Source organism: Gymnodraco acuticeps, unplaced genomic scaffold (genome assembly GCF_902827175.1).
Source record: "Gymnodraco acuticeps unplaced genomic scaffold, fGymAcu1.1, whole genome shotgun sequence".
Lineage (NCBI taxonomy): Eukaryota > Metazoa > Chordata > Actinopteri > Perciformes > Bathydraconidae > Gymnodraco > Gymnodraco acuticeps.
In genome coordinates this window covers 1,322,735-1,347,846 of record NW_022990295.1, presented here as the reverse complement: position 1 = coordinate 1,347,846, position 25,112 = coordinate 1,322,735, and the positions used below count along the sequence as shown (strand labels likewise).

General features: G+C 43.0%; 1 protein-coding gene across 3 annotated transcripts in view; it reads left to right on the top strand.

Annotated features, from left to right (window-relative positions):
- Nucleotides 1-25,112, top strand: part of ldlrap1b (low density lipoprotein receptor adaptor protein 1b) — a 37,005-nt gene that overhangs the window by 7,439 nt on the left and 4,454 nt on the right. For 2 of the 3 annotated variants that reach the window (XM_034222252.1, XM_034222251.1), the window contains exons 2-8: nucleotides 11,700-11,842; nucleotides 12,892-13,004; nucleotides 15,344-15,458; nucleotides 16,568-16,640; nucleotides 20,220-20,315; nucleotides 23,148-23,281; nucleotides 24,561-24,595. In XM_034222252.1, the coding sequence (XP_034078143.1) occupies nucleotides 11,700-11,842; nucleotides 12,892-13,004; nucleotides 15,344-15,458; nucleotides 16,568-16,640; nucleotides 20,220-20,315; nucleotides 23,148-23,281; nucleotides 24,561-24,595 (709 nt within the window). The remainder of the gene's footprint in view (nucleotides 1-11,699; nucleotides 11,843-12,891; nucleotides 13,005-15,343; nucleotides 15,459-16,567; nucleotides 16,641-20,219; nucleotides 20,316-23,147; nucleotides 23,282-24,560; nucleotides 24,596-25,112) is intronic. The other variant, XM_034222253.1, reaches the window with a different exon arrangement.

The following is a 25,112-nucleotide window of genomic DNA, read 5'->3' as shown; positions in this document are numbered from 1 at the left end:
AGGGAGGAGCGCACTAAAGACAGCCAGAGTCCACACCTTTTCCCAATATCCCATAGTGACTCACAACTCAAACCAAAGCCAGACCCTGTGGTTTGCCAGGTTTCTGTGCTTGTATCCCTCTGCTAATGTGTGTAAGAACAACAGGAACCCCGGCTGGAGATGTATACACTAATCTTGTTCGGGAGCAGGTATGCAGGTGGGCAGCCAGACACTAGGGCTGAACGATGAATCGATTTAAAATCGAAATCGCGATTTTAAATGATGCAATTATGAAATCGCAAAGCCTACGATTTTTTTAGTTTTAGTTTTTTGTAGTTTAAAAAAATAAAAAAATAAAATAGTTCTTCTTGTGTGTCACTCATCCACACCAATCAGAAGTGCTGTGCTCCACATGTACCAGTCATTGTTAACCAATCAGAAGTGGCCCATGATAGAAGGTGATGGACAGATTGATCCAATCACCTGCCAAGTATTTTTGAAATATTTTCCAAATGGCTTCCAATGGAGCTGAGTCAGGTTAGTAATGCTCCATCACATGTTCTACATCTATTACAGGGTGAATCTTAAACTGAAGCTTGACTTTAAAGCAACCCAACGGAAGTTTCATGTAAGTTTTAAGTTCTTTCACTCGTAGCTCGGGCTGCGGGGGTGCTAGAGACAACGTTGATACAACCTTCCTAGTCGGAGATATGGCCGCATTTTACAATAAACTTCCGTTGGGTCGCTTAAAAACAAATATCGCGAATCGCATCGCAATATCTGTCAGAAAAATCGCAATTACATTATTTCCCCAAATCGTGCAGCCCTACCAGACACATTGGGACACACATTGGGACACAGAGGGCTCAGATGAATGCGCTGGGATTCTGTTCTCCCGCTCATTAACTGATGCGACACCACGCGGAGAGCTCTCAATGCTCACAAGCTCCTTTCAAACCACCACAAAGGGGAAATTGTTGATGCAGCAGGCTCAGCTCGTGGAGCCTGCCGGTGCTGTGGAGTGGAGGCTTTGACTGTTGACCTGAAAGACTTTAGTTGTCTTTGTTTGTAAGGGAGGGCCACAAAGTCTCCCCTCCCTTTTCCTAGAATCCCAAATAATCGTTCATGACAGACTCCGTTGAATATATAACTGGCTTACTCATGTTCTCACAGCTTTATTGAAATCATCTGGAATCACTTAGAATGATGTCAATAACAAGGATGTTTTTCCCAGATACTGCTAGAACATTAACTCCTAGCGATGCAAAAGTTAATCACTGTAGGAGTGACTCAGTCGCGCCATGTCACCTTTTTAGCTCTGTCGCCTCCAATTTGGTTTTGAGTGTGAAATGTGTCACTGACTGCGACGATGAAGAGGGCATTTTTAACCTTTCTCTGTCCTCAACTGTTGGGATTGTATTTAGATAAAGATTTTCTTTAGGGCTGGACAGTATACTGTGTCAGCATCCACATTGCAATGTATCGCAGGACAACGGCAACTATCTCTGCTGCTTAATACAAAAGGCACATTTACACGGCCATTTTCCATGACAAGAATACAAGAGAAGTTTCTCTGATTTACTTGTGGATACATAACGTTTGTTGCGTGTGTTTTACAGTCTTCATCCAGGCCAAAATGAGCTTGAAGGAGATGGCAAAACACTGACATTTTGTTAAAAAAATCAGTTGAACAGAAATATTTTGTCTACTGAAAGAATGATGTAAGTACTTTGTCATCTGGTGGAAAATCCCCATGGTTTTTACATATCAAAGAAAGTAGGGAGGGGTGTGGCGCAGTGGATAGAGCCTTGGTGTTTGGGTCAGGGGGTCACAGGTTCAAACCCCACTGCAGTCAGCATGTCGTTGTGTCCCTGAGACACTTCACCCCAAATTGCTCCTGTGGGGATTGCCCACAGTACTGAGTATGTAAGTCGCTTTGGATAAAAGCGTCTAACAAGTAACATGTAATGTAAAAGTAACTTTTGCCATTATGCTGGAGCCTTAATTTCCATCAATTTCCGAGCAGTTAAACACTTATGTTAGATGAAGCAAGTGAGATGGTGATAAAAAGACTGAAGTTGTCAGGATGGCTCTGTGATGATTTGTGTTTGAATGTGCGTATCGCTGCTCGTGCATCTCCCTCTCTGCCAGCCCCTTAACTTAGCGACATCGTGTAGCCGGCACTCGGCATAGGGGAGCGTTCCTGCTGTTTCCAAAGTGATTCAAGTGTTGCTTCTCTCTAAATGAACATTACATTTGTTGGGTGAATATGTGAATTTATGATCGGCAAGTTGACTCACTGCCTTCTTATGCATATTCCTCTTTCTCTTTTATCTGCTTGTTCTTCAGTAATGAATGTCTCTCCGCCTTCATTCGTCTTGTCTCTGTGCGTCCGGCTGTCCGTCTGTCCTCTGGACGTCTTTAGGCTGAGGCAGATCTTCTTTTCTCATTACTGTTGCTGGCTGTTGACAGAGAGAGCGATATCTAGTGATCCTCTTTGACCCTCCCTTTCCCAAATCGCTGGCTTCATTTCCTCCGTGTTGGCTTTGACCAAAACACCCATCCCCACCACCTCTCCTTCTCATGATCCAATGGCGAACAGGCTCAGCATTAAAATCCCTTTGTTTATAATTCCAAAAACCTCTGCTGGTTTGCCTCTCCAGATCTTTTGTTGTGCCAAAAGGGCCTGACTGCCTCTGTGGTTTTAGCTTCATTCAAATGTAATGAAAAGCCTCGGCTCGTGCTTGAATGATTGGATCTTAAAGAAGAGGCTAAGACCTTTTTCTAGAGCGTTTTTCTTCCAACAGTCTTGTGTAACCACCTGATGAACCCAGCCTGGCCTCAACAGACGGACGATCTGTCTGGATTTGTGACCACAGGTTTATTGAACCCCACAGCTTCAATAACGGAATTCTGGCAACTGTTGTTAGTCAAAGCAGATGTAGCAAAACACGTATGGGAAAAGATTGGATGATATGGCGCAGGCTTGAATCAATCTTTTCGTATTTTAGATGTTTGTTTTCTAATATGCGTACACTCCCATTTTGCTTGAAGTGGTCATAAAGTTTAAAAGCAAATTTTTTTAGAACTTGAAAAGTGGGTTTTGTGATATTCTCACATAATCTAAATTCTACGTGACATATTCACTTTGAAGTAGGGCTGCTCAATTAATCGTATTTTAATCGCAATTACGATTTTGGCTTGCAACGATTACGAAAACAACGTAATCGAAATAAAAATATTTTTTATTTTTTACATTTTTTTATAATTTTTTCAGTTGAATTATACTTAAAGTTCAGGTTGAAAACATACTGTTCAATTTTCTTTCAATAAATGGATTATTTCAAAGTAAATGGATAATCGTTTTTAATAATCGAGATTATGATTTGTGCCATAATCGAGCAGCCCTACTTTGAATAATCCTTTTTTGATCTCTTAACACTTATTTACATTTGTACTAGAGGTCTGATGTTGGTGTATGTCAGTAAACCTGTCTGCTTTTTACACCGTGCTCAGTTTTAAAGAGAGATGTTAAAGGTTTGTAGACTTGCACTAAAGTTCAGATGAGGTGTACTGCAGGTGCTGCATGTGTTTTTCTTTGCGACATCTTCTCTGCTCTTGGCTCAGCCTTGTCTGGTGAAGTGTTGAGACTTGTCTGAAGCAGGAGGAGATGGAGGGGATGGAAGCAGGTTTCCATCTGACTGGAAGAGTGGACTTCACATTGGCTGTGTGATTACAGGCTGACAGCACTTCGGAGAGTGTTGGCAAACGTTTGTTTCTTTAAAGGTTATGAGAATGGCAAACTGCTACTTCAACTGTTATCAGGTCAAGAACTAGCTAGCCTTAAGATAGTTGTACAATTAGACGAGGTCAGATAACTAAGATATGGTTAGAGTCCTAAACATGAGACACAACTTCTCATTCTGTCATGTAAGAATGTCCCCATTCTCCTTTTGTGCTAAAGTTTGGTGGTGCTTTAAAAAAAACAAAGCATGACTTGACCTTCAGACCAATTCGGAGAAAACATTATTTGTGGACATTGACACTAACATTTGTCTTACAAAAGTTATTATATCTTATCTATGAAAAACACTACCATGACATTGATACTTCAGTAAACATGTTTGCCAAGATAAGACCCTTCTCTTGATGATGATGGATGTGATCTTTGAAGTGGGTTTCTCTCTGCTGAGAACAAAGTGTTACAACTCATTCTGCATTTAGTCAAAGTTAAGGTGAAACTTGTAAATGAAGCGTGTTTTAGGGTAGGTTTTCCTATAGATCAAACGATGAGTAAAGGCGATTGTCACAGTTCTATTTAAGGGGCTTCGATGTAACTGGGACTTAATCCAAGGTTGCCAGATGCTGGCAGTGGTACATTTAATCCCCCATCATTTGGCAGTCAACGTGCAGATATTTGATGTGTTCCTGAGTCTTTGTCGTTAACACTTATTTCCCTTGTTCTGCATTCCATCTCTGCTGTAGTGTGGTTCAAATGTTTAGTAGTGGTTGGTCCGTGGTGATCTGGACACCTGGCCCTGTGAAGACTTGCAGAGCAGGAACCAGAACAAGTTCATTATCCACGCTTCCCTTTGAAGATAATTGGCTGAACTAACCCTCACACGTCTTCCACCCACTGATGCAGTTGCTGCCCTCCACCTGCCTCCCCATGCCCCTCCCCACTCAGCGAACATTAGTGCTCCCTTGCCGGCTCTCTGGCTTATTTACAGGTGGAGCAGCGCTCACTGACCAGCCGTAGCTCCAGTAGCCATTGAAGTTTGCTCTAATCAGCACCGCAGCTGCAGAGAGCGGCCAGGGTGGGGGCTGGTACTGCTGGTGGTGTTGTGCAGTTGTGACCAAAATGGATTATTATATCATATAGAAAACAGCACTCTGGATATATGCACCAGGCTAAAAATAGCTCTGGTTTACGAGTTGCTCATTTGAACGGCCAAGCTGTTGTTTCATTGCTCACTTATTATTTATGCCGAATATTCATCTACTCATGTGATTCAGGCAGGCTGAAGATCTCTCTTTAGCTGCCAATAGATTTGCAACAATTTGTCAACCAAACGTTTAGTCAATCAATGGGTGATACATGCCATTGATTGATGAATCGTTCACATTTTCTACGGGAGTTTCCTGCATAATATCTTACTCTACTAATCTTATTTTGGCCTTTTTGTCTGCACTGTTTCTTTGCAGTAGTATTGCACATTTCATGCTGTGGGATTAGGAAAGGATTTCTAATTCTTATTTTGCAGTTTTTTGATCCTAGTCAAAGAGAATATCTTTGGGTATTGGACCAAACACATTTAAAGACACCAACTTTGACTGATAGAAACACGTTTCTGACATTTCATGGAACATTCTAATGTTTTATCCAAAAAAAGAATAGCACATTTTTTATAATGGAGATAAACTGTAGTTGCAGACGTTGTCTAATCTTATACGATAGCTTCCTCAGTATCTCATGGGATGGGGGATTCTAAGACTGCAGTCAGTGTGAACGGCTGGTCATCCCTAGAGACTTGCCTCCTACACGCATTAGTATGGGCTTCAGATATCTCTGCCGGACCAGCACAGGCCTGCAGCGGTGGCTGAGTCTTTTATGCGAATGACATCTCGCCTAACCCTTGAATCACTCTGAGTATTTTCAAAGCACTTCTGACAGATTCTTAAAATTCAGTGAGGCAGACCTGTCAGCAATAGAGGACCGCAGTGACGCGTCCTAAAACCCGGAAGTAAACTTCTTCCGGTTCCTTCGTCAAAAAGAAATGCAATTTCTCCATAGGATTTTGGAAAATATCTTGAAATAAGGTCTGTGGTTGACACACATTTAAGAGAGGGATCACGTTTTGTTCAGCCGGATAATATCCACATGTCTACCCTACTTTTATAATTTTTTAATCATAAATCTAGTCGCCAGAAGCAAAATGCTAACGTTATGCTATAAACGAACTACAAGCTAGTACAGCAGCAGGGTCGCACGACTTCAACGTCACGCCAACTTAAGATCGTTTCAACTGACTTGCACTGAAACTGCACTTTGAACACTTTAAATATATTATTAACATTTTAAACTGTATAGTGTATACCACGTTTATCTAGGCCCTTTTTGTTTTGTATGTATACATGTCACACTGTGGGAAACGATATTTCGATATTTCTGGATGTATAACACATGTAGAATTTTTGACAATAAAGCTGACTTTGACTTTCGCGCGCTTGCATATTTTAACAAAGCTTTTCATTTGAGCCACACTGAATTTCACTAGAAGTCATGGCTGTGTCAATTACCAGTCTGATATCGTTTTACAAAGATGACAAGAAGAGTGTAGATAGAAGAGAGAACCACTACAAGTCAGGGCACGTAAAACAGTGCAGCCTAGATGAAGGTGTGCTTACCGGTGTTGTCAGGGCTAGCATGAGGGACAAGGTTTATAGAGTGTCGGTGAGTAGTGATAGCAAGAGTACTGTTAACCTAGAGTTAATTTATTCACATTAATTCCCATCAACAAATCCATTTTATGTGTCACATGAAATCTTTATTACAAATATTACACACCAGAAAACACAGAAATATCCATGAAATAAACATACAGTAGGCTATAAACAATTAAAGGGATAATGGGGAAGGCATTACAAATGTAAATATATTTTAAATAATAAAACAATCCCACCACCACAGGTATCTACAGGAGAAGAGGGAATTCTCTCCACAAAATATGAATGCCTACGTGGAGAATGAAAATGCAGTCATGCGGCTGCATTAGCCATCTTTGCCATCCACAATTTCAGCTGCACTGACACCCCCTGTCAGTGGAAGAAGCCAAAGGCAGCTAAACGTACACATTCAGTGGAGGAGCTATTTCCTCCAACCAATAACTCATTTAACCCGCTGACAAGAGAGCCCACCTCCGAAGATCGTGACTGGCTGAGGGACAGAATCGGGGGCAGGTTCTCAGGAATGTCTTGGCTTCTCTCCCCCGAGCCAGAAGAGGAACACTACAGCTTGGAAACACTTACTGTTCCTGAAATTCTCAAATCTGTTGGGCATCAGGGACCTGAGGCAATTGTGGCAAGCATGACATTGTCTGAGGAGCAACAGAGGGCAATGCAGGTCACTGGTCAGCAAACTAACCCAAACTGGCATTTGTTCAGGAAAGGAAGGTTGACTGCCAGCAACTTTGGAGCTGTCCTGAGGTCAAAGCGTGTGACTGCTTCCCTTATTGCCAGGGTGCTAGGGCAACAACAGGCCCTTGATGGTGTTTTGTCTGTACAGTGGGGGACTATGAATGAATGTGAGGGCGTCAGGGCATTCACCACTGCAACCCATTTGGTCCATGAGTCAGTTTGTGGCTCTCCCAATCAGGAGTGTTGGGGGCATCTCCAGATGGTCTGGTAGGGTCTTCCGCTGTGCTGGAGGTAAAGTGTCCCTACGGAGCCAGGGAAATGACAATTAGTGAAGCATTGCAAATCAAGGGCTTCTGTGTCAGTAAGGAAGGAGAAACATTTAGCCTGCGTGAGGAACATCCTTACTGGCACCAAGTGCAAGGTCAGCTTCACCTCACTGCAAGAAAGAAGAAGAAATTAAGAAATTGTGAATCGTTTTTAATTTACATTTACTCGCCTTTGCAATGTTGTTGTTGTTAGAGTGTTAGGTTTCCTGTCAGCTCGTCTGTTGGGAAGATATAAAATATTAGTTTCATGGAAGTCACACCGTCACATATAAGAGCATTAAGACATACAGTACATAGGCTAAAACAAAACATCTAAAGATATAACCTTGCACTTTGATAAGTCTCGTGAACATATTCACTATTTTGAAATTTTTATAGATCAAAATTGAACTAAAGAAATAAATGGTAGATTAATCCATATTGAAAATAGGTGTCAGCTGCTACACTAATTATAATAGTTATATTTCTTAATTAAGATAATATATTACTGCCATCTCTAAAACGGCGATACAGTCAATACCCATCATTTAAATGTCACCGTGACATGGACAAAAATGTAACGTCAGCTTACCTCATGGCACGAATCCAGACTCTCCTTTGGAAAACATTGGCCGGGAAACGATAGAATGAGCACGTTTCATGCAAAGACCTGTGGCTGCAACCCGGAGCAAAGCAACAAACCATTGCGTAGCTAACTAGTAGCGCTAGCTTTAGCTAACGTTAGCCAACGAAACGAACTGACGAGTAAGATTGGAAAACAGTGGCAATTAATTGTTCTATATTTTGTAAAACTACGGTGTTAAAAACGACAATTTCAAAAATACAGATTCTAATGGTCAGATATAGATATACAGATACTAAAGATAGGCAGGTACTTGCTTTCAAGCAGAACACGGGGGGAAAACAAATTTAGCGGGAGTGTTTACGTGTTCGGCGTAATGACGTACAACGGCCTCGACAATTTCTGTAGTCCTATTCAGCCACTCGGTAACAACCATCGTTTTTCAGACACGTAAACTCTTCAAAAATCACCAGTGGGGTCACTGCTGATGTATTTAATGTCGTAGAACAAAACGTGATTTATTTCTTAAATTTGTGTCAACCACAGACCTTATTTCCAGCTATTTTCCAAAACCCTATGGAGAAAATGCATTGCTTTTTGACGAAGGAACCGGAAGTACAAAAAATGCTAACTTACTTCCGGGTTTTAGGATGCGTCACTGCGGTTCTCTATGTTGCCTTTGGTAAACGCTGAAAATCTCTGGACTCAAGTTCACTGTTGATTGAAATAACAGGAGCTAGCACTAAAGGTTATAATTTCATGCTAGCTGAGGATGAGCCTGTATTATCCCCATCTTATTTGTGTCTGCTAATGTCTTAAGTGGCCACACCTCGTAATGGACACTCATTAGTCCACTTGGACCACTTGGTTACTTGATTTAGTCCGTGAATAGGAGCTAATGATTCCTCGCCTGAGGTCATATTACAGTTAGGGTGATACTTATACAGGCACTAATGTAACCACAGGACTACAGCCTGGTGCGTTACCCACTCTTATGAGCCCAAAGACCTTGACCTTGAAATGAGTGTTCATTTCAGACACACCCATTACTTAAGGATGGGTTTGGTTGGAGCTGCATTTAGAGAATTATAACCATAACCACTCAGGGTTGGCTTGGTTTGAACGTTGTAAAAGGGAATATAATATATTAGCCTCTGCCACAGGTTCCAAGCGGTTCCCTATGTAATAGGGGTTCTTAGGCCAAGTGATGGGGTTCACAAAGTAAAAAAAGAATTTATATCACTTAAATATAGTTATTTTACTTGCTTGGTACTGGACATTTTGCAGATGAGAAATTAGTAGCACACGTCTTCTATTGTTTCCCAAAAGATTACTACAAGGCCTTTTGTAGAACGCAGATCTTGCCAAGTTTCTAAAAGTAAAACAAATATGTGTGTATCTGCTCAGTGTCATAAAATCAAGCTAGTATGTATTCAAAGGATTTTGCTGACAGACAAACAAACCAGTGAACAGGACTCAAAACATAGCTTCCTTGGCAGAGGAAGTAATACTCGAGCTATAATGGGAACAAATACTGAAACCTTTATTTGAGCATAAGCAGATTAATCCAATTGCATATAAATTACACAAATGTCAATCACAATTTTCTAAGTGCCCATATTGATTTAGATGTCTTCTTTAGTCTGTCAAAAAACCCAACTGCTCAGTTTACCATAATGTAATACTCAAAGTTTGGATAAGTGCATTTTTGGCATTTCTTCCTAAAAAAATGTATACTAGCACTTCTGTCTATATTTGTAAGAGTCTCTGGTATGGGCTCAAATGTATAACCGACGTGAATCTCTCTCTTGTTCTCTAAAGAGTTATATTGCACTTGAGCAGAACCCCTTTAACCCCAAATAACTGCTTTCACTCAAACAAAAACACAGTGGGAAACCACAGCGATCTATTTAGATCACCCTGGAGATACAGGTTCACACTAAGCCCACCCAGGGGTGAAGGGCATAACATTGTGCCCCAACTCACTATCACACCTCATAGTGGCACCTCCATTAACCTCGTATTAACATGAAGGAGATGTTAGCATGTTGTTTGTTGGAGTTAATGGCTGAAAAAGCAGTTTTATGTATAAACTATATGTATATCTACTAATTTTTCTCACTCTGAAATGGTGTTTCCGCTCTAACTCTTTGGTCAGTTTGAAAGCTTCTGAACATCTTGGTCTTATTGATTTGATGTAAAGGTAAAGGCAGGTCAGGTCTCACAAGTTCCTCTATTCCCTTTCACTGCTCCATCGTTGTGGAGTAGTCCTAGGACCAGCAGGCGCCCCAGGCTTTCTTCAGATTATTGATATTATATGGAGAGAAGAGCATCGCCTCAAGCAGCTCACAGTCTTCCTCCGATAAAATAAATCCAAACCACAGCCTCAGAGTTTCATGCCACAGACTAAATGTACAATATTGAGTCCTGAATAAGCGTCACTGTCTCGTTCGCCGGAGGAGATATCTTTTATGAATGACTTCACCGGCAGCAGTTGGCAGGATTGTAAATGAGTACAACAATTCAAGAGGGACCCGTTTCATCTCTTGAACCTGTATTTGACACCTAGTTCAAAACGGTGAAACTTTTTACATCGTGGACCAACATACAAAGAAGTACATCATCAGTAATATTTGTGGAGAGAAAGTGTTGACCATAATGTTCAGCCTGGCACAAAAGCAATTTAGCTGGCTAAATAGATGACCATTAAAACTAACAGTATGCTCATATATGTCTCATTTGTTCAGCCAATATCCATTACATAGGAGCTCTTGCTTTTGCCTAGAGGAATAGCAAGAGCAAGAGCTAATTTACACGCACCCATAATGAGGATATGATTTGGCTGCTGTTGTATCCAATCCAGTTAAGTGTCATCATATCGAACGCTGGAGGAGATACATTTACCAATAAGTTCGTCGGACATAATTGGCAGGATTGTAAATGAGTGTTGGCAAACAGTTAACAGGGACCAGTTTTATCTCTTGAACCTTTATTTGACACCTTTTAAAAAAAAGTTTTAAAGTCATCAGCTGGGTGTTTAGATGCAATTAGGGATGGGGGGGGAGTAGGATATTAAAGTGAATATATTGAAAAACACTTAAAAAAAACTCACTATCTTGGTAGAGGAGGGAAAGATATACCCTGACTAACAAAACAGGAATACATGTGACAGACAAAAGTGTGCTATTCTTCAATTTTGTGTTTATCCTTTTAATGTGAGGGTCTTTTTTTATATATATATTTTCATGTATTAATTTATTCATAATTTATTTTTATTATAAAATGTCACCAAAAGAAAAGCTCTGTTTTTATTATAAAAAACGAAATGCAAACAATTATTTAAAAATGTAAGATTTTTGAATTGTTTTTCCACCCGAATAGATGTCCTTTCTGTGATAAATAAAATTACCCGTTTCTTAACAAAATGCAAGGCGGTAAAGTGATTCCATTTTAAGACACCCACAGTGGTTCTCCGCAGTTTACTATTGGGTTAATATTCTGAATAGCAATCATTTGTGCGGGGATAAAGGTGACATGAAATGTTCATTCAGTGGTCGTCCCTAGAGTGACTGCTGTTCTGTACTGACATGTTGTCTCACAGAATCTCTCTCAGCCTGCCTTACAGTAGAAAGTAACAGCCGGGTTGCTGATGAGCACTGAGTCACTGATGCATGTCTCTTATGTCTCCTCTGCAGAGCTTCCAGAGAACTGGACGGACACCAGGGAGACCCTTCTGGAGGGGATGGTGTTCCAGCTCAAGTACCTGGGGGTCACAATGGTTGAGCAGCCCAAAGGAGAGGAGCTGTCTGCGGCCGCTGTCAAGAGGATAGTGGCCACGGTGAGAGACCACACACACACACACACACACACACACACACACACACACACACACACACACACACACACACACACACACACACACACACACACACACACACACACACCACACACACACACCACACACACACACACACACACACACACACACACACACACACACACACACACTGCCTATTCACAAAATGTGTTTCTCTCCAACTCTCCACTTTGTTCCCACCTCCCCGCCTGCACAACTTGAAAATCATACTCACCCAGTAGCTTCCTCCTGCTTCTGACCTGGATGACACCTCTGTGAAAAGTGACTGTTGGCTCCCTGCTCTCCTCCCCCGTGGCCCCCGATGACATTTAGAAGAGGATGCGATTAGTTTGGACACTGTTGCTCAGTATATGGCTCAGCCTGCTTTATCATGGTAGAAAGGGCTTAATGTTATTGGATCTGGCAGCTCTCTGGATAATGAAGTTAGCGGCAGCAGTGGGACTCCCGACACAGTGATGTATGGGGAGGGAGGCGTGGGCTCTGATTGGGCCTAATCTGTTGGCCGCCCTTGGAATCCCTCTGAAAAAAGGATGTTATTCTGCCGAATGGGATATTTTTAAGTTATCAATTTCCTGTAATAGGTCCTGTAGTGCACTTGGTTTAAAGAAATATTTTGTCTGGCCAATAGGAAGTAATTTACTCCCTCACTCGCACACACTTAATTTCTGAGGAGGTGTTTGTAGGGTTGTTAAGAGGGGACATAAAATAAGGTACATTTTATTCATGTTTTCAGAAATATTTGATTAAACATGCAAATGTGGCTTTCTCTTCATTAAACAGGCGCTTATTTGCATACATTTCTGGAATAGAAATCTGAACATTTCGCAAAAGCCACCCTGAAAATGCTTGTTTCCGTTTGTTGACATAATAGATTCAAAGGTTTTTACACAGAGAAATGTTAGAAATCTCTTGTCTTCATAAAGCAGAAAGTACTGTCAAAACAAAGAAATATTTGTTGTCATTTTTTTTAACTTTTCACTGGATTGACTTTCCTTTTCCCTTTCCTCCAGGCCAAAGCAAGTGGGAAAAAACTCCAGAAAGTCACATTAACGGTCTCCCCAAGAGGAATCATCCTTTACGACAGTGCCTCCAACCAGATGATAGAAAATATCTCCATATACAGGTCAGTGCTCCTCAACTACACATCCTGTGTCCCTGACTCAGCCGGCTGGTCCCAGGTCTGAAATACTTTAGCTTGTCAGCTAAATTAAAACTAAAGTTGTTATTTGTTCTCATCCATCACGGGGTGGATGCAAGTTTAAGAGCAGGTATGGTATTCCAAGTTAGTGTAATATATGTGTGTGTAAAGACAGCAGTATGTCTCATCAATCTAACCTCCCTAGGGAGCATGCCATCAGCTGTATGTCTGACTTTGAGACAGACACCAATTCTCCCTAGTAAATGTCAACAGATCTCACTTGCCTGCTGCAGCTTGCACGCTTAAAGCTGCCTAACCTCTATTGGCCTCAAGCTTACAATCCAAGTTTGAATAACTTTTCTAAAATTCTACATTGATCCAGGAGATGTGGGACTTTAAATCATTTTTACACGCAAAAGGCTTATGTTGAATAATTTCTCCTAAATTCTGGCAGATTGAGGACAAATCTCTATTCTTTTCTCAAGTCATCCTAGAGTTAGATTTATTTTTTACTTCATCTTTCAGGCTTTTCTTTGTCACCTTCTGATTTATGCAACAGTTACATTTCTCCCACCTGCTTGATTTGACATCACCTGTCATGGAAGAACTGTTCCTGGCCGTTAAGATCATTTGGAGCTCACTTCTCATACAGGATTTTCTTCCTGTACATCGCTGGGCTAACCCTAACCCGACAACCTCAACCTTTGAATTTATTGCCACAAGCTTCCCTTTTATTTGTGTGCAAAAAAAAACAAAGCATACAACCCCACTCCTTTGTGATGCTTGGCCAGTAAACTGCTAAACTGCTAATACTCTGATATATTCTGCCATTTGTAGAACATGAGGTAAATACTGCAGCAATTAGAAGGCCGACTGCGCAAGGTGAGTCCAGCTGTGACCTCAGGATGGTGTGGAGACGTAAAGCATCTGGCTGTATCTCGCACCCCATTGGATCGTTCCTCCCATGGACATCTGCTCATAAGACAGACGACCAATAAAAGTAATGGATTTGCCTAGACACCTAATTTCCCCGTCGCCCTCCCTCCCGCTGTGAAGTTTGAGCACAGTGCTAATGCTCCAAGGGGAGAGGGAGGACAGATGGCACACATTCATTATAGCCTTCCTCCATCGTTTTGGGCTTTCCTCCCCATTTGGCCCGCGCACCGGTCACTTTGGTATACAGCATGATGATCAAACGATGGAGAAAAGCTATTTGTGGAGCATCATCTCAGTGTCATTTAAAATCCCTACTCTGCACCTGGGACTGACGAGCAAGAATGATATCTCTCCTAAAACTCTGGACAACCTCCTTCCCCCGGGACAAAAACAATCACCTGTGTCTGCGTGAGTCTTTTCATGTACCTTTCAACAGGGGCCAGGCCCAATCTGAGCGCTGTCATTTCAAACTGTGTGTGTGTGTGTGTGTGTGTGTGTCCTAGCATTACTATACTTGTGGGGACCTACATCTGTTTACACAGTCACGTGTGGGGACTCGCCTCCCTTATGGGGACAAATTGGAGGTCCCCATAAGGGGAATCATTAATTTTAGGGTGAAGACTTGGTAAGGGTTAGGGTTAGGCATGTGTTGATTATGGTTAAGTTTAGGATAAGTCTCCAGGAAGTGTGTGTGTGTGTGTGTGTGTGTGTGTGTGTGTGTGTGTGTGTGTGTGTGTGGGTGTGTGTGTGTGTGTGTGTGTGTGTGTGTGTGTGTGTGTGTGTGGTGTGTGTGTGTGTGTGTGTGTGTGTGTGTGTGTGTGTGTGTGTGTGTGTGTGTGTGTGTGTGTGTGTGTGTGTGTGTGTGTGTGTGTGTGTGTGTGTGTGTGTGTGTGTGTGTGTGTGTGTGTGTGTGTGTGTGTGTGTGTGTGTGTGTGTGTGTGTGTGTGTGTGTGTGTGTGTGTGTGTGTGTGTGTGTGTGTGTGTGTGTGTGTGTGTTGTGTGTGTGTGTGGTGTGTGTGTGGTGTGTGTGTGTGTGGGGTGCAGCGAAGCCGTGGACCCCGAGGGAGTGTGATGTAGCGACTTGTTTGAAACTGCATCCCATTTGGGAAATCGCACAGATGGCCACTCACACATGTTCAGTTCAAATACACGGCTGTGTGTGTGATCATGTGCAGAGCGCTGAGATTGTGCGTGCAGCTGGTTTCATGAATGGCATTCTTTTTCTTTTTTTTAAGAATTGCTAGATTGGACCATTTTTAAATGAGATTGCTTGGACTAGCTTAACGGCTTAGTGCAGATGAAGTTGCACGATGGCCCCGCATGACTGTTTAAATCTTGCAGTTTTTATTAAATGTGTGTTTCCCCCCCCCCCCCCCCCCCCCCCTCAGAATATCATATTGCACAGCGGACAAGATACATGACAAAGTGTTTGCCTACATCGTCCAGAGCCAACACAACGAGACGTTGCAGTGTCATGCCTTCCTCTGCACGAAGAGAAAAATGGTACGTAAATGATTTTCTGCGTCTACATGTACCTGAAACACCACTTGTGTGCACAGTAGGCTGTTACCAGATCTCCCCCCTTTCTAAATAAAGGAACACTTGAACATTTGCTTTCTTGCCAAGACCAAGATTCATATCACCTTCGTGTATTTTAGATATGAAGCAACAGCCAGGTATCAGGTTAGCTTAGCATACAGTCTGGGATCAAGGGGAAATGGGTATCCTGGCTCTGTAAAATCCAATCCAATAAAATCCTCCTATCAGCACTTGTATACCTCCCTAGTTAATTATTCATCATGCAAGACCCAGAACACATCTTGTTTGAACATTGTGTATTTGTGCAGAATAAACAAAAAAGTAACCTGTCAATAAGTATGATTTATTAGTTCTGGTAGCTAGTTTTTCCCACCGTTCTGAAAAGCTGTAACCTTATGTTCCTTTTTGTATTACCTATTCACCTCCTGGCTGTGGCTTCATATTGAGCAAACCAAAGTGCCATATATATTTTTAACGAATTCCCAAGAAATCAAATTGCCCACCACCTTGAACTATCCATTTAATGCCATGGGTTACATATAAATAAATGTAAAGTGAAAAACAGCTTCAGGCTGCAGATTCTGTACGGTGCAGGATTCTGCATTCAGGTGTTTCACACAGCTATTGCTCCTGGCAGCGTGTGGAAAGCACTCTATGCAGATACAGTGTGTTGCAGAGAGACCTCAGAACATCTGCCACTTTGTACCACTTTACTTATATGTATGCAAATGTCCAAGTATTAGGAGAAAGGCGAGGAGTGAGAACTTAAAGGGGCCCCCCGAGAGAATGCCACAGAGGGATGACAGCCCCCCCGGCTGTCATCCCTCTGTGGCATTCTCTCCATCCCTGGAGGTTTGCAGAATGAGGGAGCCACTCCCTCCTTTTCCTTCCCCTCACTAATTTAGTTCTGGCAGAAAGGCCACGTATCCTCCCTGTTACATAAACAACTCGTCATGGAGCCTACGGGTTTATTTTCCTCCTGTAGTTTTACTGTATGTGGAAGCATTGCATACTCATCTTCCCTTTTTGACTTCACCTTTTCCCTCTGCTCCCCCCCCCCCCCCCCCCCACAGGCCCAGGCGGTGACCCTAACGGTGGCTCAGGCTTTCAGAGTGGCGTTTGAATTCTGGCAGGCTGCCAAGGAAGGTACGCATGGTCGCCCCAGACAACCAGAGAAGTGTGACGGAGGAGTGAAAATGTTCCTTCCCCTCTCCTCCCCCGCCGTTGTCAGTCTCTCCATTTACTGTACACACTGTGTGTCTTCCGTCTTAACAAAGGTCCTGTCTTTTTTTTATCCCGATGTTTTCCAAACAACGTGGAGGTAAAAAAGTCTCTCAGCCTTGACACCTCCAAGAGGGGTCGTGTGATATACTGCAGAACTATTTACTGACTTCTCACCTCAAACCCTCACATGCAGTAGAGGAATGTCCCCGGTGATTAAAGACGTCGCCCTAACAGTGGTTAAATCATTATCCTGAGAACAGAGACATGCTTTAGTTTAGTGAAGCCTCTTTATTACAGGCAGCTCAGTCATGGTTAAAGAGTCATCTGGGTATCGACACCGGGGGGGTGGAGAGGAGTTAAGGTGAGCCCGGGGCAGAGGTGGGCTGACTGGAGGTAAATCTTCCTTTTTACAGTGAGAGCAGGACTCAGCCGTGTGGGAGGCTGGGATTTCCCTCAGATGGGTTTCATCTGAAGTGCAAACATGTTCATTTTCTCCTCCATTACATATTTATAGTTTCACGTCAGACTTGTGAGGCATGCAACCTCTTTTAATGGCATTCATTTTAATAGTAGACTACGCTGAGGAAAAAAAGCAGACGGTGCATGTTCAGGCACCTCCGTGGACACACAGGCAATCAAAGTGCACTGTAAGCCTGGTGTCACACACATTCTTCTGTACAGCTCAGCAGAACACGCATGTGATTTACTGCATGTATGACTCCAGTGTAAATGAGCAGCTCGCATAATACAGGTTTCTGCACCCCCCCCCCCCCTCCAATCTTCTCCACGAGTGTCGAAGGCGCCCTTTTGAATTTGTTCGTGATTTATTCCTTTGTTGCCGTCTTGTCTTGTTTTGCACCTGGCACCTTGACCCCGCCCCCTTTGTGGAGTTATTCCTCTTTCCCCTTCTCCTCCTCTCCCCCCCCCCCCATCACAGCGCTCGCTTCTGCTTCTTATAAGGAGGCTAGGAGAGGTGAGAGAAGGGGGGGGGGGAGGGATGGTTGATGAGGAGAGGGCAAGAGAGCATGAAAGGCGGGGCAGCGGGGGCTTCTGGGACGGGGGGTGTGTAAGAGAGAAAGGAAAATGATTGTGTGCGTGTGTCAGCGGGATCTCAACCCCCTGGCAGATTCAGTGTCAGTGCCATTGATCCTGTCTCTGCGCCAAGGCGAGTTTATTTATGCCGTTCTTTAGAGACACACACTGGCACTGTATACATCCTTTTCTATTCACTCCACATTCCTACATGTTCTTCTTCTACTGTGTGTTTTGATGCACATTTCCAATCTAAGGGAGGGATTATTTTTCCTCCAACATCAAGGCCACGGGCTCCTTTCCTCACGCCTCTTCATTCGGTTGTTTGTAACTTTGAGTTGAATATTAAACCTGCTGCCTCCTCTATCACCCTTTAAGTTTTCTTCTTTTTTTGTTCCTTCCCTCGCCATTCTTCGCCGTCGTCTTTTTCTAAGCGGGCCTACTAAGCAGTTACATTTGCCGAGCTGTTTTCTCCCAGTTCAGTGCGGTGTCACTGATGAAGGAGAACTCGTGTCGAGCTGGTGGGGTCATGGCGGGGGAAAAGGATATTTTCACAAAGAGAGTAGAAGAGAAGAAGAAGGGGAGAGGGGGACAAATCCATTGGAGTCTGTTTCATTAAAGTGACAAGACCCTGGAGGATCAGAGCAGGAAGAGGGGATATCTACTGTGTGTCTAGTTTACTGCTGCTGTTTCTTACCGACTCTCCTCCGACACCCACAGTGGTTCTTCCGCAGCCCACCACTTATTCCTGACCCACATTCCTCTGTATATTACTGCTCTCATCTCTGCTCATAAATCTGTGTTCATTGAATATTCACTGTAAACACTACAGCTGGCTTTGAACTGAGCAGATTCGTATGTTGCTGCCATGTTTAGCTGGCTGAAAAACGATGCTCTGGAGAGGCAGAGGGGGGATACAGTCACTCCAGGGAAAGTTGTGTAACACTGTCATCACTTGGCTACCTGGGCTCATGGGAAATGGGATGTGGTGCTTTTTTTAGAGTTAGGATGATGATGAAACACAATCTCCTTGCTGTAAGCAGGTCTCGTTAAACAGTAATGGACATTTAATCTGTACTTACAGTATAGGAAGCTTGAGTTACAGTGAGTGTGCATTTCTGTTTCTGTAAGAGTTCACACTTGTTCAAAAGGTATTTCCTGTGTTAGCGTCTGCCTAGCCTTCATACCCTGGGAAAGGTGATGTTTTAGGAAGTAGACAGTGTGGAAAGATGCATTTGTGAGTAGACTGTGTCTGTATTGATCAAGCAAGAGCAGGTGATTACTCCTAACTGGCCTTATTTTCTCAGGGTGACGCATTTTTGTTCCACTAATAGGAGCAGAAGTAAAAGCATTTAATCTGTTAGCAGCTATAAGGAACAAGGAACTTTCATTGTGTGTTTTATTTTAGACTCTGCAGACCATTTACATGCAGAAAACCTGTATAACACTCACTGCAGAAGAGTCCTAACCTGTTAGAGACCTGGAGATGGTATTCATTCAGAGAGTGAGAGGAGGGTGTTTTGGGACGCACTGGTTACTCACAAGAATATTGAAGACTTTTTAAAAGATGCACAGGAGCAACCATGCTGCCTCAGCAGAAACAGATTCCCTCACAATGTTATGCTTTATCGTGAGGAGGAACATGCCGCTGCACAACAGAGATTATTCTGTCGAACACTTTGGAAGTAATACATCTAACTTTCATGGCCCTTATGAGCCTCCATAATGCACATAACTCCTCAGTGAGATTAGGTGTAACTTAATTAAAATAGGTGAAATACCTTTATAGGGTCTCGTATCATTTGTATTTGGGCTATTTAAAAAAATAATGTAGCCATTATATTTGATGATATGGGTTCAAGACTGTATGACACAACCTTTTTCACTCGTTACGTAAAAAAACAACCGTTAACAAGGGGTGTAACTGAAAGGCTTATTAAACAGAGTACGACTTGTTTTCATGGGGACGTTTTACAGATGAGTCACAAGTGTGTTAAGTCCTGGGTTGACCTTCAGTGCAATTCCAAGGAGACATTATGAAATGCTTGATAAATGCGATCCCTCTTCTCTAGAATGAGTTTAAGAGAGGGTGAAATACAATGAGAGCTGTTGTCACTTGCACTTGGTGAAAAGCCTTCTTCTCAGCAGGTGAGAATGTTTGCAGCGTATTATCCCTCTGACCCAGATGCCATGCCTGCTCTATTTAAATGCTGCACTTAATGTATTTACTGCTGTGTGTGTTACAATCTTTCGAGGTCCCTCTAGGTTTCAGCTGGCAGATGGCCTGAGTAATGGCCTTGTTTGCCAATTTACGGCCGCTAATTTGTTTACACTCGTGATATGCTTGGTTAGAGAAACATTTTAAGCAGCTAGAAAGGTAAACAACGCCTTAAGTATCACCCTGTGGTTACAAGCTCCTGAGTCACAGTTTGACTGACTGCTTGTTGTCCTCCTCCACCCCTCACACAGACAAAGAGAAGAGAGTGAAGTCGGGTTCAGACGGAGAAGCAGCCAGCAGCTCGCAGTCGGACAGCTCGGCCAGCCTGGGCAGCCTGAAGGGAGGAGGTGAGTCATGTCACCCATCATCACGTCTTTCTCTCCCCCTCCCTCGCCCTTTCTGTCAGGAATCGTAGCTTCGGGGGCGGGGGGGGGGGGGGAGGAAGAGTAATCAGCCACTTGTCAAAGGTTTGCTTCTATTGAGGATGCAGGTCAGCTGACAACAATCTGTGTTATTCTTTCACGCTAGCTTCATTACAATAAACAGAAAAAGACATTTTCAGTGGTCTATTTATGTAATGATAATGGCAATGATGATGATGGTGGTTTTAATTAGGAAAATTGAAAGCCGTGTTGTGGATCCATTAAAAACCTGGTTCACCAATCCCCGTGACATTTACAACAATAGAGAACTGTTCACGGAAAAACAACCATATTCTTTCTCCTTTTTAGAAGCACAATTACAGCCCTGTTTGCATGGAAAGCATGAAAGAGGCCATTGTTTGATTAGATGAACTAAGATTTCCAGGACTTTAGACGTGGCTCAGGCCTTCTAAACAAGCTGTTGGCGTCCAGTGAGCCAGACAACCTTAAGGCATTATTAGTTCCATGTATTGCCCTCGCTCTAGGAGTCAATAAGCTGAGGAGCATCTTGATGCCAGTGGCACAATGGCTGTTCACTTATTTCTCATTTCTCTTTGTTATCCTGTTTTGTTCGTGCCTGTTTCCCTTTCACACTTGAGTGGTTACTGTACAGTTTCTTTTTCAAGCAGAAAAAGCATCTAAAAACATCAGCTTTGCACTGAGTCCCCCCCCCCCCCCCCGCCCTGCCAGGTGGCCTCCAGCCAGAGAGTGATCTCTCATCATAAATCTGATCCGACACTATATTTGGGGCTGTGGCCCACACGGGTTGTAAGGATGATCCCCTGGTGAGAAGTCGTAAAGTGGGACTTAGAAACCGATTCTGGCAACAGAGAGGCTCGGTGTGCGTTATTGGAGAAACGTTATCCCACTGACCATACGGTGGGCCATTTGGCTGCCAGCAGATTGTATTTCTGTACAGCAAATTGGTGTAATTGTACAGCAGAGTTATACACGGGAGAAGCTGCTGAGTGCCTTTCAAAACAGGCTGAGCATTGCCGTCCTTCCCTGAAGCAAAGATTGGGGACAGCCGAGCTTTAGAGCTATCAGAAAGCTACTCCTATGCACCATTTATTCACTTTGGCCGATCGAATGGCATGCCACTGAGTCAGAGACTCTCAGGATCAGTTGTGTTGTCAGAGGTGAGTCAGATGTATTCATGAGACATGATACCCTCTGCTCTCTCCTGGCGCCAGGCCTCTCACAGAGGCTACAAGATAGGCATGCCACTTCTTCCTGTGTCGCCCTGATTGGTCGGGGGTTTAGCCGCATCATCCCATCTGTTATCTTCTCTTTAAAGGCTTACATGTGGGCATGCAACTAAAATGCATATAATACATCGATAAACAATCTGCAGACAAAGAGTGTATTCATAGTATTTGTCTTTGTCTTAAAAGCTTCATTACTTTTTTATTACGCATTTGGCCTTCAATGATCATGATCACCAGTGGGAGAATATCTGATCAGTTGCATGAACACGAAGGACCGTGCCGACACAAGCACCTTTATGAAAGATTCGGAGCGGTGCAGAGCTTTTTCTCTTGGCAGCAGCATACACTCTCCGTAAGAACAAAGAAAGACAAATGCATTATGGACGATTCAGCCTGCTTTCTATCGATTAGTCATTCACTATATAAAACGTCAACAATTTGAAAAAATGCTTTCGACAATCCCCCAGAAACCACAGTTATATCTTCACATAGATTTTTGTTGGTCCGAATAACAGTTTCAAATCAACAGATGTATAATTTACTTTATTTAGAGGCCCTATTCTGCTTTTGGGGATTGTTCTCTTTCCTGTAGAGTGTTAGGGTTATATAGGGTTAATAGGTTGTTGTGCTTTTTAATGCAAAAAAGATCTCGGAAACATAATCCATATTTTAAAAATGATTGCCAATTAATTTGTTTGCGATACACTAATCAACCACTGCTTGTAGCTGTAGTTAAACATGCTAGCTTGGCGTATGCCCTGAAAGCCTAATTTCTACCTTAACAAACACCGAAGTTGCTCTCTGAGGGGTATTACCATCATATGAGTCTTAACCCCCCCCCCTCTCCCACACTATTGCCTTCTTCATAACAGCACAATACTCCAAATGCCTTAGAGCTCAGTGTTGACAGAGTGGACAAGTCCAAGGGAATTGCTGTGGTGCTACAGTACAAATCATTGAGCTTTTACTGTTCGCTCGATGGACAACATTAGCCTTAAGGCTAGACAGAAATTAGTGTTGACACACATTAATCATCGGGCAAGGCCATTACAAGCCAATCTGATTACAGATCAGTGGTGTCACCTTTTTTATGCGTGCAAGTCAGGAGGTTACTCCATACTCACTCATCACAAATGACACCCACAGATGGCTGCACCGCTGAGGTGCATTAGTGGCTGAAGGAGAGAAGATGCATAGACTTTACGCATGCGTGCTGCTGTAGTCTGTTGCATGAGTATGAATATTATAATTGTCTGTAGGCTTGGAATTTAATGATGAATGTGAAAGGTTGCTTCACTTACTTTATATGTTTAATTACTTTTATTATGCCGCTACCTATTTTTTTTTACCTTGAATTTAAACTTATTCGATATTTTCTTTATTAATGTGTACTTGTTTCTTCATTTAGTGTTAGTGTACTCTACTCATGCTTTTAAGCTGCACTGTCCCCTGTAACCATGCACATGTATCTACTGTGGGACGAATAAAGGATACTGATTCTTATTTGCATGTCATTTAGATGTATTTACTTTTTTGTTTTGCCTTCCAGAGGTGGCCACGGGAACACTTCTGGACTTGGCAGAGGGAGCCAACATGGCGCTGGTCCACTCAGGAACAAAGCAGACTGAATCGGATCCCTTTACGGTGCATAATCATGCCACAGAGAACAACAATACTGTATGGGTAAGAGTCGGGCTGGTCAATACGTTTCAGCTGTTCAGGCTCGATAAGATGGGCACGAGAAGAGATACACGCAGTAAACACTGATTAATGAGGTGCCTGGTACCTGTTGTGTCCAAAGGAGTGGACCCTACAGTTACACAGCTGCTGCACAGTCACACAATAGTCTATTGAACAGAGCTGGCCTTATCAAATGGTCACATAGCTACAGAGGTAGTGGGCTGCAAGTAACTGTGATAAACCCCCTGAGACCATGTGAGGCAAGAGGAGACTGCTCTTGTGCAACACGTTCTCACTCCCAACTCATACAGATGCTTGGTCAGCTCTCCTTTAGCATCATTCATCAGCTTTTAGTCGGATAGGCTTAAACATGTGCTTAACATTATATTACTACTTGATGAGTTTTAATCAATCAATCAAAGTTTGTTTATATAGCCCAATATCACACATTTTACATTATCACCGGGGGTTTTACAGTCTGTACAGAATACGACACCCTCTGTCCTTTGACCCTCACATCGGACATGGATAAACTCCTCACAGCTCATTGTAGAAGTATAAGAAAAAGATGAAGATGGGTCCAGGTGGATGTCAACAATCCTCCGGGGCTGTAAATGGTTAGGTGAGCGTCAGACAGAACCACAGCCACGACTCATGATCCAGGCTCAGAAAATAATAATAATAGTAATTTTGGTACTTGATGTACGTGTAAAAAGTATAAAGTACGGTAAGTTAAATAGCTCAACCCGTAAGAAGGTTGACATTTCAAATCCTCAAACAGACAAAGTCCAGAGGGTAGACTGGTACTTTTAAAGGTAGGGTAGGGTAAGAATGGAGAAACCAGCTCGAGTGCACTAGAATTTGAAATTACACAACCGGAAAAAATCTGCCCCTTCCTTCAGACTTCCTTACAGAGCCCCTCCTCCAACACACACAAACACACACATGACAAGTTTGTGCACGAGATGGAAGGCTAGCAGGCAGGTAGGCCATCCAGTTATTTTAGCCGGGCCGGCTCAGATGATTGGTCGTGCTTTTTACAGCGCCAGGTGGGTGTCCGGTGCCTTGCTCAAGGGCACCATGGCAGGGCAGGAATTGAACTGGGACCTCTCCAAGTAGCAGTCCATACTCCATATGTCAGGTCTGGTCGGGGACTTGAACCGGCGACCCTACAGCTCCCATTCCAAGCCCCTACTGACTGAGCAACTACCGGACAGACTTATCATCTCTTGAGACTTCAACGTTATCACTAACCAACATGTGTGTGTGTTCTGTGTTTCAGGAGTTGGAGGACGGTCTGGACGAGGCTTTCTCAAGGTGAGAACACGTGAGATTTGGGTTTTCCCTAAAGGCTGCAGCCACACAGGCTGCTGTTCTGGAAATAGCTACCTGCGGTCTTGGGCTGCTCTCACAATTCACCCAACCTCTCCCTCTGCTGGGTTCACCTCGGTGCGCTCCCACGGGCGGGAGTGAGGCTCGGTTTACAGGCCCTGACACAGCCGTCCCTCCCCCTGAGTCATGCTGCTTCTGTATGCTCTGTTTACCATCGGCTCAGGCCCACACACTGATTTTATATGAGCTCAGAAAGACAGTGATTACAAATGAGTGCTGCTGAGAGTACTTGGTATATATATTACAAAGGAAAGACACTTTTTCTGTTTGAATAAATTCAAAGAAAGTCTTAGAATTTGCAGGTTCAATGTTGACAGGAAAGTATGCGTTGATTTGGAATTCCTTAAACTCTGTCTATGCCTTCAACAAACTAATCTGTATAGAGTCTAATGAGATGTATACTGCAATTGAGTCTAACTCAGCAGAACACTCAGATAAACTG